We start from the raw sequence: 16041 nt of genomic DNA, 5'->3' as shown, positions 1-16041 counted from the left end.
GTGAAATTAGTTTGGATTTCTTGACAATCTGACCCCTTCAATGTCGCTTTGATTAGCTGCACGCATCACTTGCCCCTTTTGAAAAGCCTTGGCCAGTGTGACTGAGCAGTAAAGCACCTTCTGCATCAAGACAGCTCCTGCTCAGGCTGCCCTTTATTGTTGGCCAGGAAAATTTCCCCTGAGGTACCTTCTGTGGACTAACAGCGGTGTGCACAGCTGTATGTTTTGAGAGCACTGCAAACGTGGAACAGGAAAGTAGTCCCATGTCAGGGTCAATAAAAACACTGCCTCTTTTTGTCATTGAGGGGAAAGCTAATGACTACAGGCAAATGAAGCCCTTCAGAGATGACAGAGAGCACTGGGAGGGAGCTGATTTATTTGGGCATGTAGGCGGTAGAGTAGCTAGAAGGAGAAACTCAAGCCCTCCCTCCCACATCTTCCCCCCAGGCAATCCTCAGGGGCAATCAGATGTGCTCTGCTCGCTTCAAACCAGTTTGACATTACAGCCAAAACAATTTTTGCTTTCTTAGTGAATGCAAAGCAATCCATTTCAAGAGAAAAGAAGAAAACAAACACCTATGATGATCAGAAAAACCTACCCAAAACAGAAATCACTGCGCTCCTTGAGTACTTATTTATGAGATAAAGCTTTGTAATAAAAAAGTCACACAGATCCCTTTCAAATAGAGGGCTGTAATTTTAGCGAAGAAAAGGAAGAGGTTAGCATTTCTAAGGTCTATAAAGCTATGAAATCAAGCTGAAATACTTCTGCTATAACTCTGCAAGTCACTGAAGAGGACAAACTAATTCAGTTAAGTGGTAATTCATCAGTTTCCTAATGTGACAGGTGGCATTTGTCACACAAATTTCACTTTGTCCTTTAAGGGAACATATCGCCCCATGCTCCTCATTTTCCTACACAACCTTCAAGATCCTGCCTTGCTGACAATACAGGTGGCACAACTGCACAGGAGACCTGTGCTGGTAGCTCTGCAAAAAAAAGATGTTGATTCCCATAATAAACTTCTGTCAGCATCAAATACTCTTTCTTTTACTTTTTTTTTCTTTTCAGAATTGCTTTTTATAAGCAGTGGAGGTTAACCCTGAATTTCACCTTTCACAGTTCATCAGCATGTGTTTTCTTGCGTTTTCAAAGACAAATGATTTCACATGCATGAACATACAGTCACAGGCCAGCTCATTGAAAAAGCTAAACCCCCATATACATGTACAGGACTGTCTAATAAATCCACCCACTTGATCTTCATTATGGCATTTGTGGGTACAGGTCCACACATGGTTCATGAGAACAGAAAACCTCACAGATGCCAGAGCATAACAAGCCCACTGAAAAACAGAGTCAGGGAGGCCAAGGTCAGCTCTTGAGGGCTGGTAAGCAAGCAAGCCGTAACTCCACCGTCACATTTAACATATTTATCAGCTCGATGCGTTCCAGCAGCAGCTGTTGATGAGTTCAATTTCGGCTCAAGTCACTAAATACCTTAAATCTTTAATACTGAAATCCACTAGAAATGAGATTTTAAAAACTTGAGTAAGCTTATATTTGAGGGCATCTAAAATGCTCTTAGAGCACTGCTGTCCGAGCACCAACTTTTTCTTGCCAGCACTGGCTGCTCTGTAGGAATTTCTTGCAGCGTGTAGGTATTCTGAGCATATGGGAGACATGCAGCTTTGGAAATAACTCTTACAAAAGCCTTTTTAAAGCATGAAATGCATTGGTTCATTTTCTTAGTAAATAGGTCCACTGTTTCTAGGATCACTTTTCATGTTTTGAAATAAAAGGATTTCCCTGCGTTCTCCAATTCTCCTCTCCTGGGATGAGAGGCTCACACCAGCAGTTCTTTCGCTACTGGGATTGTCCCAGCTCCCAGGAGCAGCAAAAGCATTCTGGGAAGTGCTGTGCTCACACTCCCATTTTTGTCTAAATCTGTGCCATCTTATTTGCAAGCATCTGACCCAGTATGAGCCAGTTTACCTTCGGTTCCCTGTATAATTTGTAGAAAACAATGGTTGTTTCCTCAGGGCAATTCAGTCCCTTGGAGATGTGTGTTGTGCTGGAGGAGTGACTCTGTCTGGCCCGGTAGGCAGGAAGGCTAAGGGGGCTACTTTTCTCCTTAGGGTGTTCTCTCAGGGGCCTCCCATTAAATGGGCTAAATCTGAGCCCTGGAGGCTGCCTTCAGCCTAGAAATGCACTTTTCACCTCTCTTGCAAATAAATGGGAGTTTTCACACTTGATGTAATAGAGACAAGTTTGCATCACTGCATTTCTATTACCCACGTGAAACATATAGGATATGTTGTGAACAGGAACATTAAAAAGATGCTTGATAGTTAAGGTGATGGATTAACCATGCAAACAGTGTTTTCCACCAGCATGTGTACATTTGCTGTCTTATATGCTTCATTCGTTGCCCACTAGCTGTTGTACAGTGAAAACAAAATACAAATGGGAACCCAGCTGCCTTTCATTATAGCATTGCATGCACTACTGTCCAGGTTACTCCTTCTGGGATTCTCAGGGATCATGAACATAAATGGTTCTGTACATAAATGGTTCTGTAACATCTTTAGATAAGGCACAAAATATTTAATTTAGGACTTCACTAAGGTGGCACGTGTGATGGAAAGAATCAGTATTATTTGTTTTATGAAGGGGCCTGGTGCTTGAGCTGAGCTCTCAGTCCTTCTTTGCTTGAGACAAGTTTATATTAATTTTCTTTTGCAATTAGCTTTCAAGAAAAGCAGAAAATATTTCGGCTTTATAGGCCTTTGGCTAGTGGTCTACATGCTACCCATCTTTGCATACTCCAGTGCCACTATATATAAAACATTTCAATCTGTGCTGAAGCTTAAGCCCAACAACAGACCAAATGAATGTTTTTATTTTTTAATGAATGAAACCATGATTGTAAAATTGTCCAGAGGGTGTGGAGAAATCATGGGAAAAACAGGAAGAAAGTATAAAAATGACATATTCCCTTAGTTCTCATAAACTGTAGAACTGAGGAGATATCTCTTCCTATCAAAAAAATAAAAAGCCTCATGAAAAATCCAGATAACGTTTGAAAATTAAAAAATATAAACCAATAGGAATGACAGAGGCAGCTGCTGGAAGGGCTTACTGTGCTGGATAGAGATTAGAGGATTTATTTCTACTTCAACAGCAGTACAATTAAAAGTCAGAAGATAAGTGGTAAATATAACACCCTTGCTATAAATATTCTAAAAGAGAAAAACTCCGAACATGTCAAAAGCACAATGTTTAAGAAGTTGTTCATTAAATGCCCTATGGCTCAACGGCACTTTTTATTTATTCATTTATCCAAGCTTTTTTAAAACCTTGACGTGAATTTAGCATGATTTATTAGCGCATTGACTAAAGGTGTTTGTTGCAGAACATCGTACTTCCATGTATCTGCTAACAAAGTAATTTTCAAGTATATTTTGGAAGGAATAGAAGAAAAAAAAATAGAAAATACCACCCTATATGGTGTAGAACCACTGAAAACTTGGAACATCTTCTTATATCCAATGCCAACATGATTTTAATAAAGCTGTAGAAACAAAGCCCAAAAGCCCCTAGACCCACACCTAACAATTTTTCCTCCCCAAAAAAAGTGTCCCCACCTGCTTCTGCTGCCCTGGCCAGCGCATGGTGCCCCGGGGGTGCTCCTGGAGCCAGCGCTACTCACTTGTGCGAGGGGACGCCGTTGGCGACAACACCTTCGTAGTGGCTGATGCCCTTCTGCTGGGTGACGCTGATCTGGCCGCCCAGCTCGTCCGCGATGACGCCCGCATGTATCGCCGACTTGCACAGCAGCGAGGTCTGAAAGGCAGAACCCATCAGAAGCCAAAGCTCAGAGAATCAATCTGACGAACTGCTAATGCTTTCAACTTCCCAGCCACTGGTATATAAGTGTTACGGCTCATAAAATCCAGCAAAGGCTCAAGAGGAATAATGGTGGGGGTGGGGAGAGAAGAAAGAACAGTAGTCTCTGAAAAAATACATTCACTTCTGAAAGTCACCTTTTTTTTTTCTTTTTTCCAAAAGGAAAACCAAATAATCTGCTTCTGAGAAGATGCTGTAAGGTTTGAACCTATTAAGTATTGTGTCATTCCTTGGGAAAACAAAGTCAAAGGCAAAGCAACTCTTCTTTGCAAAGAGAAAATTATAATTACTTGATGGACTTGCCTGAAGGCAAACCTATCTATTACTGCGCCTTAGGATTTGAGTCATGATGTACTTAGGCAGTTTGGCTATATGGTGACTGGCTGCCACTGGGTTTTAAGTATAGCCCATTTGCCCATGTCTCTGGTGGGATAATCCACATAAAGGAAGAATACAGGCAGGACAACTTGTGTGCCAACTAGGTGGCAATGATGTACTCCTGGGCTAGGAGAGAGCAGAGAAGGGCCAGCAGAAAGGTGCAAAGGAGACATTCCCAGCAGCTGCTGACAGAGATGGGTCCCAGTCACAGGGGCCTGGTTTGGGCTGTGCTACTGGACAAGCTGGGCTGTCCCCTCCCAGGAGGGCTGGGAGAGGTGGGGACACAAAGGCAGCAGAGATCCAGGGGAGCCCTGCGGGTCTTTCCCATCAGAAATGCTGAGTCCTCATTAACGGTGGAGGGAAAATTTCTTTCAAAAATTCCTCAGTGCAGATAAGATCTGCATGAGGTCATGCCATGTGCTGCTTTTCTTTCCTAATCGCCCAAAGGAAGGGCAAGAATAACTGGCTAACGTGGCATTTCTTTGTTTCTTCAGCTCTGCGCTTTCCAGGCTGGAGTGGTGAGCTTGAATAACTGGACGAACAGGTTAATCATGAACACTGACTTTTAGGAAACTCCATATTTGTGATAGGGTGGGATTTTACATCAGTGGCATGATTAAACATACTACCCTGAGAGACGTAAAGATTTCACAGGCATGACAGGAGGGGAGTCCAGGGTGAGGGGCACAGAAAGGGCAGAGCTCTGTGTGATGTGAACTGTGGATAAATGCAACCACTCAGGCAAATTCTTTGCTTTAAAGAATGAGCTGTTAAAACAACCCAAGAGGTTGGTAGTTATCAGTGGGATGTGATTAAGCAGTGTATAATGCTTATTTCATCTCAGAGCAGATTGCTGGGATACTGCAGGTGTAATCTTAAATAAAATCCTACTGCTACTGAAATATATTTTTTTTTCCTACAAGAGAGAACTTTAGAAAAGGCACGCACATGGACTCCAAACAAGTAAAAGCTGAAGTTGTAGGAATATTTAGTACATCAGTGAGTACTGCCTCAAGAGGGACAAACCCTATGCTGGATTTTGCCAGAAACCGCAAATCAGCAGGTGTATTTGACAAGTCAGTGGACTTTGCTCTCGCACAACTGATACATCTGTTTGAAAAGTGTCTCTGGGTGCTTATATACTGATAACATACTCATATACTGATAATAAAAGGTATATCTAACACAGCTGGGAAGAATTACTGACAGAAGTCAAGCAGCAAAAGTTGAAACCAAGTTGTGCTGTGCTTCTTTGTTCTGTCTTTATAAATGTCCCCTCGTTACCCTGTGTACTTACATCTCTGTATCCATCTCCGATGTTCCCAGAAATGTCACCTGCTATGTCTCTGCACCCAGCAGGACAGTATCTGCTGTAGTGAGAGAAAAGAGGCTTGCTTAAAATATGAACTGTAGTGCTGACACACAGAAACAAACCCACACAAAATAAATGCTCTCAAACCAATAAGCATTTTAGCAGTAAGTTCTGGCTGATGATCTGTTAGTCAGTGGAGAAGGTAAATAAATGGGCCCTTGAGTTCATGAGTGGACTGCACACGGCAGCACGCAAAGAACTAGAAAAGCAGTTTTGCAAGGGCATTTCTGTTTAATTCTCTCATTCTAGAAATGCTATCACATGCGTTTTCAGCACAGCCCAGATAAGAAGCCTGCATGTACATCCAGACAGCAGGCAGAAAAGCACAATTTATTACCATTTCAAATCCTATCACAAAGTTCAAGGAACCAAGAAATATAGCTTGTCCTCAGATAATCTTGTATCAGCTAGGATGTGATCTGCTCTCAGGAGAAGCACTGGAATTTGAGGCTACTTTGAATTTCAAAGTGGAAACTCTTTTTACATACACCATGTATATGTACGCCCTAATGAGAATTGCTGAGAGCTCTGTAACTCTGTTCCCTCATTTTTCTGTGCTGCAGACTTCCATTCTGCGCTACTGCTTCTCACAACTAGGTCTTGGACTATTACAGTATCGGAGCTCAAAATAGTTCACTTATCCAGAAAACCAAGACTGTACCTGCCTTATCTGACATTTTCTAACAACTGGACCAGACGACAGATACAGTAAAGCTAGCCAGAGCGCAGAGAGCTGCAAACCCTCTTTACCTGTATTCAGCCTTTGTGTAGTGGTTTGCTCGTTCCAAGCATGTGATTAGATCTGTGAAAAATTTACAAATGTCAATCCCCATTGCAGGATGTAGAACAGAAATACAGACAAAATATTTGCCTAAATATGAAATTACATTTACAGACCTCTGTGTACAGTACTTAAACAACTTTAATAGATGGAAAGCAACAGCTATGGTTTTCCTTCATTCTTTTCATCTCTCTCTTCTGCTCTTCTTATACTGTACACCTTCAACATAGTTGCACAAACTCCCAGAATATTAAATGTAGGAATCAAATCTTAATCTCTCCTATCCCTTCATCCTCTCACTGGGTGGTAGATGCTGGATTCTGGAATACAGTGGAGCTTCAAGGAGAAAATACTAATTTTCTTTCACTGGGCCTGTATTGCAATTTGTCTAGGTAAGATTTCCACAGCTATTATATCTGGTTACAACTGCTTCTTGCACACATGCTATTAAAAATATCATGGTTCTTGCTAATCTGGAAATATTTAGGACCAAACATTTGGGCTAAAGTCTATGTGTGTAGAGAAGATCATTAAATAGAGGGAACTACGCCACTAATCCTTTAGTACTTTTGGCTTTCACCTTACCTGGGTGATCACTACTGGCATAGGACAACAGAAAGCCTCGTCCTGACACATGGGATCCACTCTCAAAGTGAACAGTCGCTTCATTGCTCTCCAGAATGATTTCTTTGGGGACAGGCATCACATTGCCACAGTATGGCCCTACAGACAGAAGAAAGTTTACAAAAGTTTAGATGACATAATTAGGTTGGAATATTCTCATGATTAGCAAAGAGTTTCGTAACACTCATTCTCCTTCAGTACCAATGCAAATGTTGACAAAAGGGTTTTGGCTTCAGTCCTTCATGGGTATGAGCTCCTGACAAGGAGTGGCCAGGATCCAATTGTTTCTCCATGGCAGCAATTCCAGTATCCAGGTCTCTCATCACATAAGCCTTAAGAGAATGATTAATGCCCTTGGGCCTTTGAAGTACAGCATGCTTACAACCAGCAGTAACTCATTAGAGAAAAGAACAGAACATTCAAAGGCAACCCAAGGGATCTACACAGGGTCCCCTAGATAAACTCTCCAGACGTGTACAGCTCATGCTGCTGTAGCACAGCAGCCATTCAGGACAGATAAAATCACAAACAGGGTACCTGGTTTTCAAGGACCCATGTGCCACAAGCCAAATCGTACTACAAGGCAGTATCATTTTACTCAGAAAATTTCCTAATTTATTTTCCTTTTAAAAACATCATCAGACCATTGAAGTATACAGTTCAAGTGTCTAATTTTAAACAAAAAAGAGAGGGAGAGAAAGGGGAAGATAAAGGGGTTGGGACAGGGTGACGAAAGATTTGTGCTTACATTGAATTAGATAAGGGTTTTATAGCTACCAATAGCAGTATCTTGGAAGAGTCTTTAGGACACTCATCTCTCGTGACAGCAGGCATGCCCAGGACTCTTAATAATTACATTTGTTTCTTCAGAAGTCAGTTCCTGAGGGGAGCTTTCTTTTGAGATGCCTATAGTTTTCGCTCTTGTCTTCTGTCACCAGACCTGGGTGCAAACACTTGTCTCTGGCTGCCCTCGGGAACAGATGACAAAATTCCAAAGCAGCTTGGATACACTTTTGCAAGTTTATGAGGATGATTACAATATAAACTGCATTTTGTAAAATGGCATTTTTATTTTTTTCCCTAAGAGAAAAAACAAACAAGACCCTTTACAAGCCCTCATCCCATCTGTTCTGGTGAATGACAGCTTTTGGATCCCAAAGCAAGTCCTTGGGATGGAAAAGGATCACTTTAATTTTTCCTTGATAACCTCATTTTACAGGTAGTGGCTACTTTAGAGTAACTTAGAACTGACTTCTGAGATACAAGAAATTACAATCACAGCACAAATTTGATGAATGGTACGCTTCCTTCATTTTGCTGATACTCTTGGGTGTGGGTCTTTCCCAAATAATTCATCGGCCATATAGTAACTGTAATACCAGCCTATTTGTAAGCCAAATGGAACCAATAACAGCCACTAGTCAGCAGAATGGGACAAACCAGAGGAACTTTTGTCTTTTGGCTTATAAAAATCATATGGCAAAGCCAGGCAGGCAGAGAAACAAGCAAAGAGTGTGACATTTCCCTGGAGTACTCGTGTTGAAAATGACTCACAACTTAGTCAGAGAAAACAGTGTCTATAAAAAGGGTTAAACAAATTGCTTAGGAAATGAACTTATCAAAAAGACAGCATCTGACACTGTGTCATACCAGACAACTGCACGAGTGATTTATTTGAGAAGGTCTTTTGTGTCAGATTGCTGTGGGAGAAGTAAAGTGCTTTGATTTTTCTTTTGATTTTTTTTTCAAGAGAGAGAAAGGGGAAGACAACAGGCAGCCATCGCATTTCTTCAAAATGAAACACCTCAGAAAGCTTTAGTCCTTTTCTTCTCTCAAGGATTGCCTCTATGTATTTTCTCACAAGTGCTCCTTGGCTTTCTCCCTCGCAGCAATTGGCAGTGACCTATCTGCTCCGTAGGTGTAATTTAGATGGCTGATTTACTCAACCACACACTGGCTGGATCAGAGCTATGTGTCTCCATCAGTAGCAAGTCTACATATATTCTAGGTAATTACACAAACAAATCACACATGTCATAAGCAAAAACAATAAAATAAAAAAGTCTAGACACATAGAGTTGTATAATCCAAATGAGAGCCAAAATTTAGAAACAGTCAGCCTAAGAAATCGGCATGCAATGCCTAAGGACAGCTTTCTACTGTTAAGTAACAAATCCAAGAAGGGTTACCAGGCTAGTGTTGTCTTCTGACAAGAGCAGTTCTGGTGGACCAAGAGACTCCCATTGGTAGCTCAAAACTAAGGGGGCCTAGGACTAATTCTTTAAATAACATAGAAGCAAGAAACAGTATCCACTGAAGGAATATTTTCCAAAAGTCTACCAGTTTTCTACATAGATTTTGAAAAATTAAAAAAAAAAAAGTGTTTATTAATACTACAAAACATTCATGTATTCCTTTGTTGCAAACTGAGAAAGTATTTCCAAATATTTCAACACAGTTCTTCTCAATAATTCAGGTAATATCCTATCAACACTACACTGCCAGGTCTTCAGATTGTCCTGAGATCTAGCAGAGTTTCTGTGTTATCAAATACAGAAATGGGCACTGAGAGGTATGGTTTAGAAAAGAAGTTAAAGTGTTATCTCACCCCTCTATTTCTGTTCTTAGAGAAACCTATCAGATACCAGTTTAGCTGAGAGGTTCTTTACCCCTGAAAGAACTACAGATGTGTGCAGCCTGTTTTTAGGAAGAGGTGTTATTCTGCTCTTTTCAGTGCTTACTGTGTTTTGAATGACCAATGTAAGCACCTTTTTGATCAGATTTACTTAATACTGTTTTATGTTTAGCAGCACTGCTCTCCATTATGCCAAGTTTTTGCTGAGTGGCCTTTTTAACTTCAGATTCTGGTTTTCTCCCTAATCAATTTATTTTACATTGACAATCTTCCAAGAAATTCCTCAAGGGGACAACTAGTAATGCTTAGAAAATAAAACTGATTCAGGGTCAAGACAGTTCTTCAGGTTCAGTTTTGACTGATTGGGGAATGTTATATTTTCATCTATTTTCTAATTTTCTTTAGAAAAATGTCTTTGGTTTCAACCACATGTACACTTTCCTATGCACTTCTACACAGCAGTCCTCCATTTACTTCCGTTTTGTTAAGCCAGAAGCGAAAGGGTGGTCTCCCAGGCTCCCTGCATTTTGGTTTGTGGTGGGCCTGAATTAGATGCACTTTATATACACAGTAACACCCAGCAGATTTGCTATCCGTTGACTTAACTATTACCTTGAATACGTATATTGTGAGATATTATAGACATTTGAAGATTAAAACCAAACAGCATGTATAGACATCAAACTTCATGTGAAAACTATATTTACTAGTCAGTATTTTCCACTTGCAATTGAGGTGACAAAAATACTACTTTATTATCTACTTTTAAAACTCATACGTGCTCCCTGTCTTCTCGGTGTTCCACTTAGGACTTCTTGATTTCCCTAGGCTGTCCATATGAGTACTGTACAACCAGAGTGGACAGATGATGGAGAAAGTCTTGGTTTGTGCTTGGTATGAAAATGAGAAACTTGTCTATAAGGCCCTGTTAACTGTTACTGCAGCATTTGGACTTGGCTCTGGATAAACACTTAATTCCTAAACTTGGGACTAAGCCAAAAGTTTAAGATCCTTTTTGAGAACTGCCAGATCACGTTATCAGTTTTTCATCTTCTAATGTTAGTTGTGAGGTGGGTTGTTTTGCATATTCGGCTTGAAAAATAAGTAGTGAATGCTGATCTGGCTCCCTGTTTCCTGTTAAAGTGACTCAGCTGGAGCTCTGCTAGGGTAAGTAGGCGGGATTGTTTGGTTTGTTTACTAAGAACAAAGAAAAGAGTTTGATTTGATAAACAGATGTGTTACATCTCATGAAACTGAGTAGGTGTTCTCCATATTTCAGTATTACTACATCTAGATGCCTGGGCCTTTTCTTCTTTCAGTGTCTCATTAACGAGTTGGCCCAACTGTGGTTGTGCCTGTTCACTCCAAATTCTTTAATATATATGTATCTTTAAAATTCTGCAGGAGAGCTGTTATGGGCCTAGGAATTTTGAGTGTATCTAATTTAGCATTCTCTATAATTAAACTAAAATGTAATGCCTTTGGTCCAGAACTCCTGCTCTGTTGGTATGGTTTAAGTGATTTAAATGAAATACTTTTATTTTGGAATCCCTGTCTCCAAGCACTATTAACATCCTGCAAGATACATGGTACATGTCTCCTGGATATCCTTTGGCTGGTTCATCAGGAGACGGAAGAGATTATTTTACATGTTGTTTATTTTTTAAATGTTAGCAATAGTCTGCAGCTTTTGTCTTTTTTCATAATGTCATTTTGTAAATCTTATGATCTTTATAGCATTGTCTGGTTTTATGAAGTCTAGTTTACTTCTATTGTCAACCAGACTCTGGCATATTTCCGGAGGTTCCTTTGTTGAATTATGTTCCTTGATTTTTTTCTACTTCCTTTAAGAAGCGCTGTGCCTAGAGGACTCTCCTCTCACACCAGCTGGCAATGCCTACACGCCATTTGTTTCTGTAGTTCTTAACGCTTTCTGCCTCTTCCGTAAGACTTTTTCTTCCTTTTAAAAGTAATTCTGTCCCTCTTCAGCTAGTGCAAGTCCAGTTCATTCTGCTTGTTCTGCTTTCAGATTCATCAAATTCATTTGAAATCTGGAGCTTGACATCTGCAGAAGTCTTTAAGAAACTCAATTTAGATATCAACTTGTAATGTCCACTCTTCGATGGGAATTCTTCTCCCTTTTCTTTAACCTTAGTCTAGGAGAGTAAGGTAGGGCTGGGGAGTGATGTGTAGCAATGATCCCATAGATTTCCAAGATTATAATTTCCTGGGGAGTTTGTTTGGGGAAGACAACATTTTAAATTGTGATCCTTATATTCAGTAGCCTTTTCTCAAATAAAGCAATTTAGAAGTAGCTCAGTAGCTGAGGAAGGACAGCGGAGGTGATGAACATAGATTAAGCTTGCTCCACTTCAGAGCTAAAAACTCAGCCAGAGCACAAGTCTTTCATAAAACCAGCAAGGATCTGTTATATGAAAACTTCTGCATTCTTGAAATTAATTTCCACCCCCTGTTCACACAAATGTTTCACTTTCATAAGCAGTAACTCTTCCTGTCCCACTACCAAGGAGGAAAGGAGAGGTCACCTCTCTTTGTTCCAACCCTGTCACACATACTCAGGGATAACCAGTGTCACCCTGCAAGGATGCTCTAGGAGACAAAAAGTGTTGCTCCATGCCCTTCTTTCATAGAATCACAGAATGTCCTGAGGGAACCCACAGGCATCATCGAGTCCAACTCCTGTCCCTGGATAGGACAGCCCCAAAATTCATGCCATGTGTCTGAGAGCGTTGTCCAGTCTCTTCTTGAACACTGTCAGGCTTGGGGCCATGACCACCTCTCTGGGAACCCTGTTCCAGTGCTCCCCCACTCTCTGGGTGAAGAACCTTTTCCTAATGTCCAACCTAAACCTCCCCTGGCACATCTTCCTGCCTCTCCCTTGGGCTCTGTCTTTGGTTGCTAAAGAGAGGAATTTGGTGCCTGTCCTTCCTTCTCCCCTTGTGAGGAAGCTCTAGACCGCCATGAGGTCTCCTTTTAGTCTCCTCTTCTCCAGGCTGAACAAACCAAGTCACTTTAGCTGCTCCTCCAAACCTTTCACCAACTTTGTGGCCCTTCTTTGCAAGATGTGGGGAAGGTGGTATTTAATACTCAGTAGATACGAGTTGACAGGGTAGTCACATTTGTCAGTCAGGATGAGACAGCCCAGTTATTCAACATCTAACCCTGTGCAACACAGGCTGACCTCAGACTGTGTGGTAAACGTTTCTCATTTTAAGAAAAACAAATATAACTTTCAGATAGCATTTCCAAATGGTTGCCAAAGACAATGTTAAAGGAAAGAAAAGACATCTAATTAGAATCAGGCTGGAGGAGTAATTACAATTTTAAAAGCAAGGGTCTGGGCCAGCTGTAGGTCTGTCTGCTTGACCTCAGGTGAGATCCCCCACTTCTAACCTGTCTGTGGTTTTAACCAAACCCAAAGACAAAAGCACAGCTACAGTTAGAAATACTTAGTAAAGACCTGTAGCTGTTTAAAAACGCAAACAAACAAAAAAACCCAAAAAACAAAACCCAGAAAAACACACAATGCACTTCATGCAGCTAAGAGGAAAAAATAATTAATTTGATAAAAGAAAAGCAGACATTCTTTGTTGTATAAATCTTTCCAAAGCTGAAACCTCAGGATACTGCAACCACTCAGGTGAAACCCAACTATTAGGAGAGTTCTGACTGTTGAGAAACTGCTCGACTTGATGTTCAGTGAGAACTTGTCTGGGCATTTCCCTGGATTTCTTGAAATACCAGAAACAATACTGTAATAGCAAGTTTCCTTTGAGGGGCAAAAAAGAAATGCAGACACACCCTTTATTCAAGCAAGACATTTATATACAGTGCATAATAAGGAAAGACTGGTTCAATGAATCCCCTCAAGTCATAATGACAGGTAGGAGGCATCTGAAGGTGCTCGGTTCTCCTGCACACTCCCTCTCAGCAGCCATGAGACACTCGCACATGAGTAAATGCTCCATTTGTCTAACAACCCTTAGTGACTGGAGAAAGCATTTTCAGTAATTTCTCCATCTATTTCATGCTAGTTACTGGCTGTAAATTATGCAAGAACAAGTTAACTGCACTAACTCTTCAAATTATTACTAGTCACTCAGCAGATCTGACATCCACCCCAGAGGAACACATCAGCCTCCTACTGACTGCAAGTGAATGGAGAAATAGGTAGACACCTCTTCTTCGATCTATCTCTCCAGTCAAGACTGATTATCATCTCACAAAATTAAGGGAAAAAAAATACTAAGCCATTAGTTGGGGAAAGAAGGGGGGAAAAAAAGCAAGAAAAAAGGTCAAAAGAGGTACAGAAATCTGATAAAGATATGAAAAGAAGTTGACTAAAAGCAGCTCCTGTCAAACTTTTAAAACATTTATGCTACACCTTAATAAGCAGTGCATGTTCTGTTCATGAGAACTACAGGGACCACATGGTTAATCTTGTTTTCACATATCCCTTTAACTAATTAAAAAATCAGAAGCTCTAATTCAGAGCTTAGTATTTTTAATATGCTCAGATAATGCAATTAACTTGAGAAGAAAAGCATTTAAGTAACATTGCACCTTGTCTACACCACAACAATGTGCTTCATATTAATTTTTCTTCTAGATTCCTTTAGTGTGACAAAAAAAAAACCAAACACATTTTCATCCAGGACAAAGCTATGCCTTGGAAACAGAACATGACCATATATTTATTTCTCCTAGAGACAACACGTGAAAATCTGTGCTAATATTTAAAGGTTTGCCAGACAAAGGTGACTCAGTTTCACCAAAACTGGTGTTAGACTTACCTTTGCTGACTGATGATTAATATTTTCACATGTAAGTCTGGATGCAAAGCTAACAGTTTGTATAAAAAAAAGGCTTGCTACAACTTCTTTCCTCTGGTGAACACTGAAGAAAATAGTCTGCAGAGTGATAACCCAGAGATACAGTGTTCCTGTGCTTTATGCCTCTGGTTTTAAAGCTTCATTAAGATTATTTAATGATGAACTTTTGATTGCAATATTGGAGAAACCTACTAAAGGCAATGGCTGCTTTCACAGGTCCAAAGTTGAGATGTATCAAAGGTGAGAAGAACTGTGGTGTCATGTTTGTGTTCCAGGTAATCTGGGAGGCTTCAGTAAATCAGCAGATGCAACGACACTACACACCTTTCTATGAAGGAATTAGATACATAGCACTCTTCTACCAGTCTACAAAATTTGAGGAGTGCTCTGAACTTAAATAAAACGTATATATAAGTGGTGTCATCCGTAGTCACCGACTTACAAAAATGAAGAAATCAGTGTTATGGCTAACATAAAATCAATCTGTTCATTTGTATATATTAATAACAGTTTGCCCTTACTGCATGGAACATAAATACCCCAAACAAGAATTGAGTTACTCCTGCCTGTACTGCAGGAATCCCAGTAGAAGGTTATAACACTGAAGGAATCAATTAAATGTAAAGACAACACGTGGGAGAAATCTGAAAGGAAAACAATACTTTGTCATCTGAAGACTTTTTTATATTAATTTTATATTTACGCACATAGTGTTTTGCTTCTGACCAATTTTCTAAGCTTCAGGTACAGTTCTCAATAGATGTTCGTATCTATACCAACATCACTTGGTTGTTTTCTGTAGAGTTGAAGAGATCAATATGATATTTAAAACATATTTCACTTTGGACCTTATTGTCTTGTAATTGCAAACCTCTGAAAGAGCACAGGCTGCTCAGCTAATTTGAAACATGAGTAATATTCACACTGCCAACTTCCATACTTTTTAGGGTGTCCTTTTTAAACCCAAGTTAAATACAGAAAACATGCAGAAATTAATTTTTAATTGCTCAGATGATTTCAGTTCCTGTAAAACCTTTTCAACTCTCCATCATCCTATGAAAGAATTTCAATGGCAAAGGTCAGCGTCTTCTGGGCCAAAGGGAAGATTTTGACTTGTCTGTAGATGTTCATGGAGAAGGGAAGGTTGTGAAGAGGAGATCTGGGCTCAGAAACAGCTACCAGAAAGGAAACTTAATAGACTGAACGGACTTAACAGTGCTCACTCACAGAGCTTCTTTTGCTTACACAAATGCATATTAAAACCCAGAGCTATGGTAAAATTATTGAATCAACTGAGTTAGAAAAGTTCTACTCTCATCTATAATACAAGTGATATTGTGAATTTATGCATAAAACACTGTTCCCACACTATCGTTCTACATGGATTTACCTGAATGTAGAGCAGAGACTCTGTAGATATGCTAGTGGGAAAGTCTACAGCAAGCTACAGACCACAATACCCATTACAGATGGTATGTATGCCTAAGC

General features: G+C 40.1%; 1 protein-coding gene and 1 long non-coding RNA gene across 2 annotated transcripts in view; one reads left to right on the top strand and one right to left on the bottom strand.

Moving 5' to 3' along the window:
* DCBLD1 (discoidin, CUB and LCCL domain containing 1) overlaps positions 1-16041 on the bottom strand; it is a 49858-nt gene that overhangs the window by 15618 nt on the left and 18199 nt on the right. The window contains exons 3-6 of the mRNA XM_065056737.1: positions 7027-7164; positions 6411-6462; positions 5586-5658; positions 3714-3847 (exon numbers count right to left, since the gene is read on the bottom strand). Of these exons, the coding sequence (XP_064912809.1) occupies positions 3714-3847; positions 5586-5658; positions 6411-6462; positions 7027-7164 (397 nt within the window). The remainder of the gene's footprint in view (positions 1-3713; positions 3848-5585; positions 5659-6410; positions 6463-7026; positions 7165-16041) is intronic.
* The window catches only part of LOC110362578 (uncharacterized), a 42670-nt gene that overhangs the window by 24416 nt on the left and 2213 nt on the right, over positions 1-16041 (top strand). The gene's annotated exons all lie outside the window — the stretch shown is intronic.

The sequence above is a fragment of the Columba livia genome, chromosome 3, assembly GCF_036013475.1.
Source record: "Columba livia isolate bColLiv1 breed racing homer chromosome 3, bColLiv1.pat.W.v2, whole genome shotgun sequence".
Lineage (NCBI taxonomy): Eukaryota > Metazoa > Chordata > Aves > Columbiformes > Columbidae > Columba > Columba livia.
Note: the sequence above shows the minus strand (reverse complement) of the source record. Positions and strands in the feature narration are given on the sequence as shown.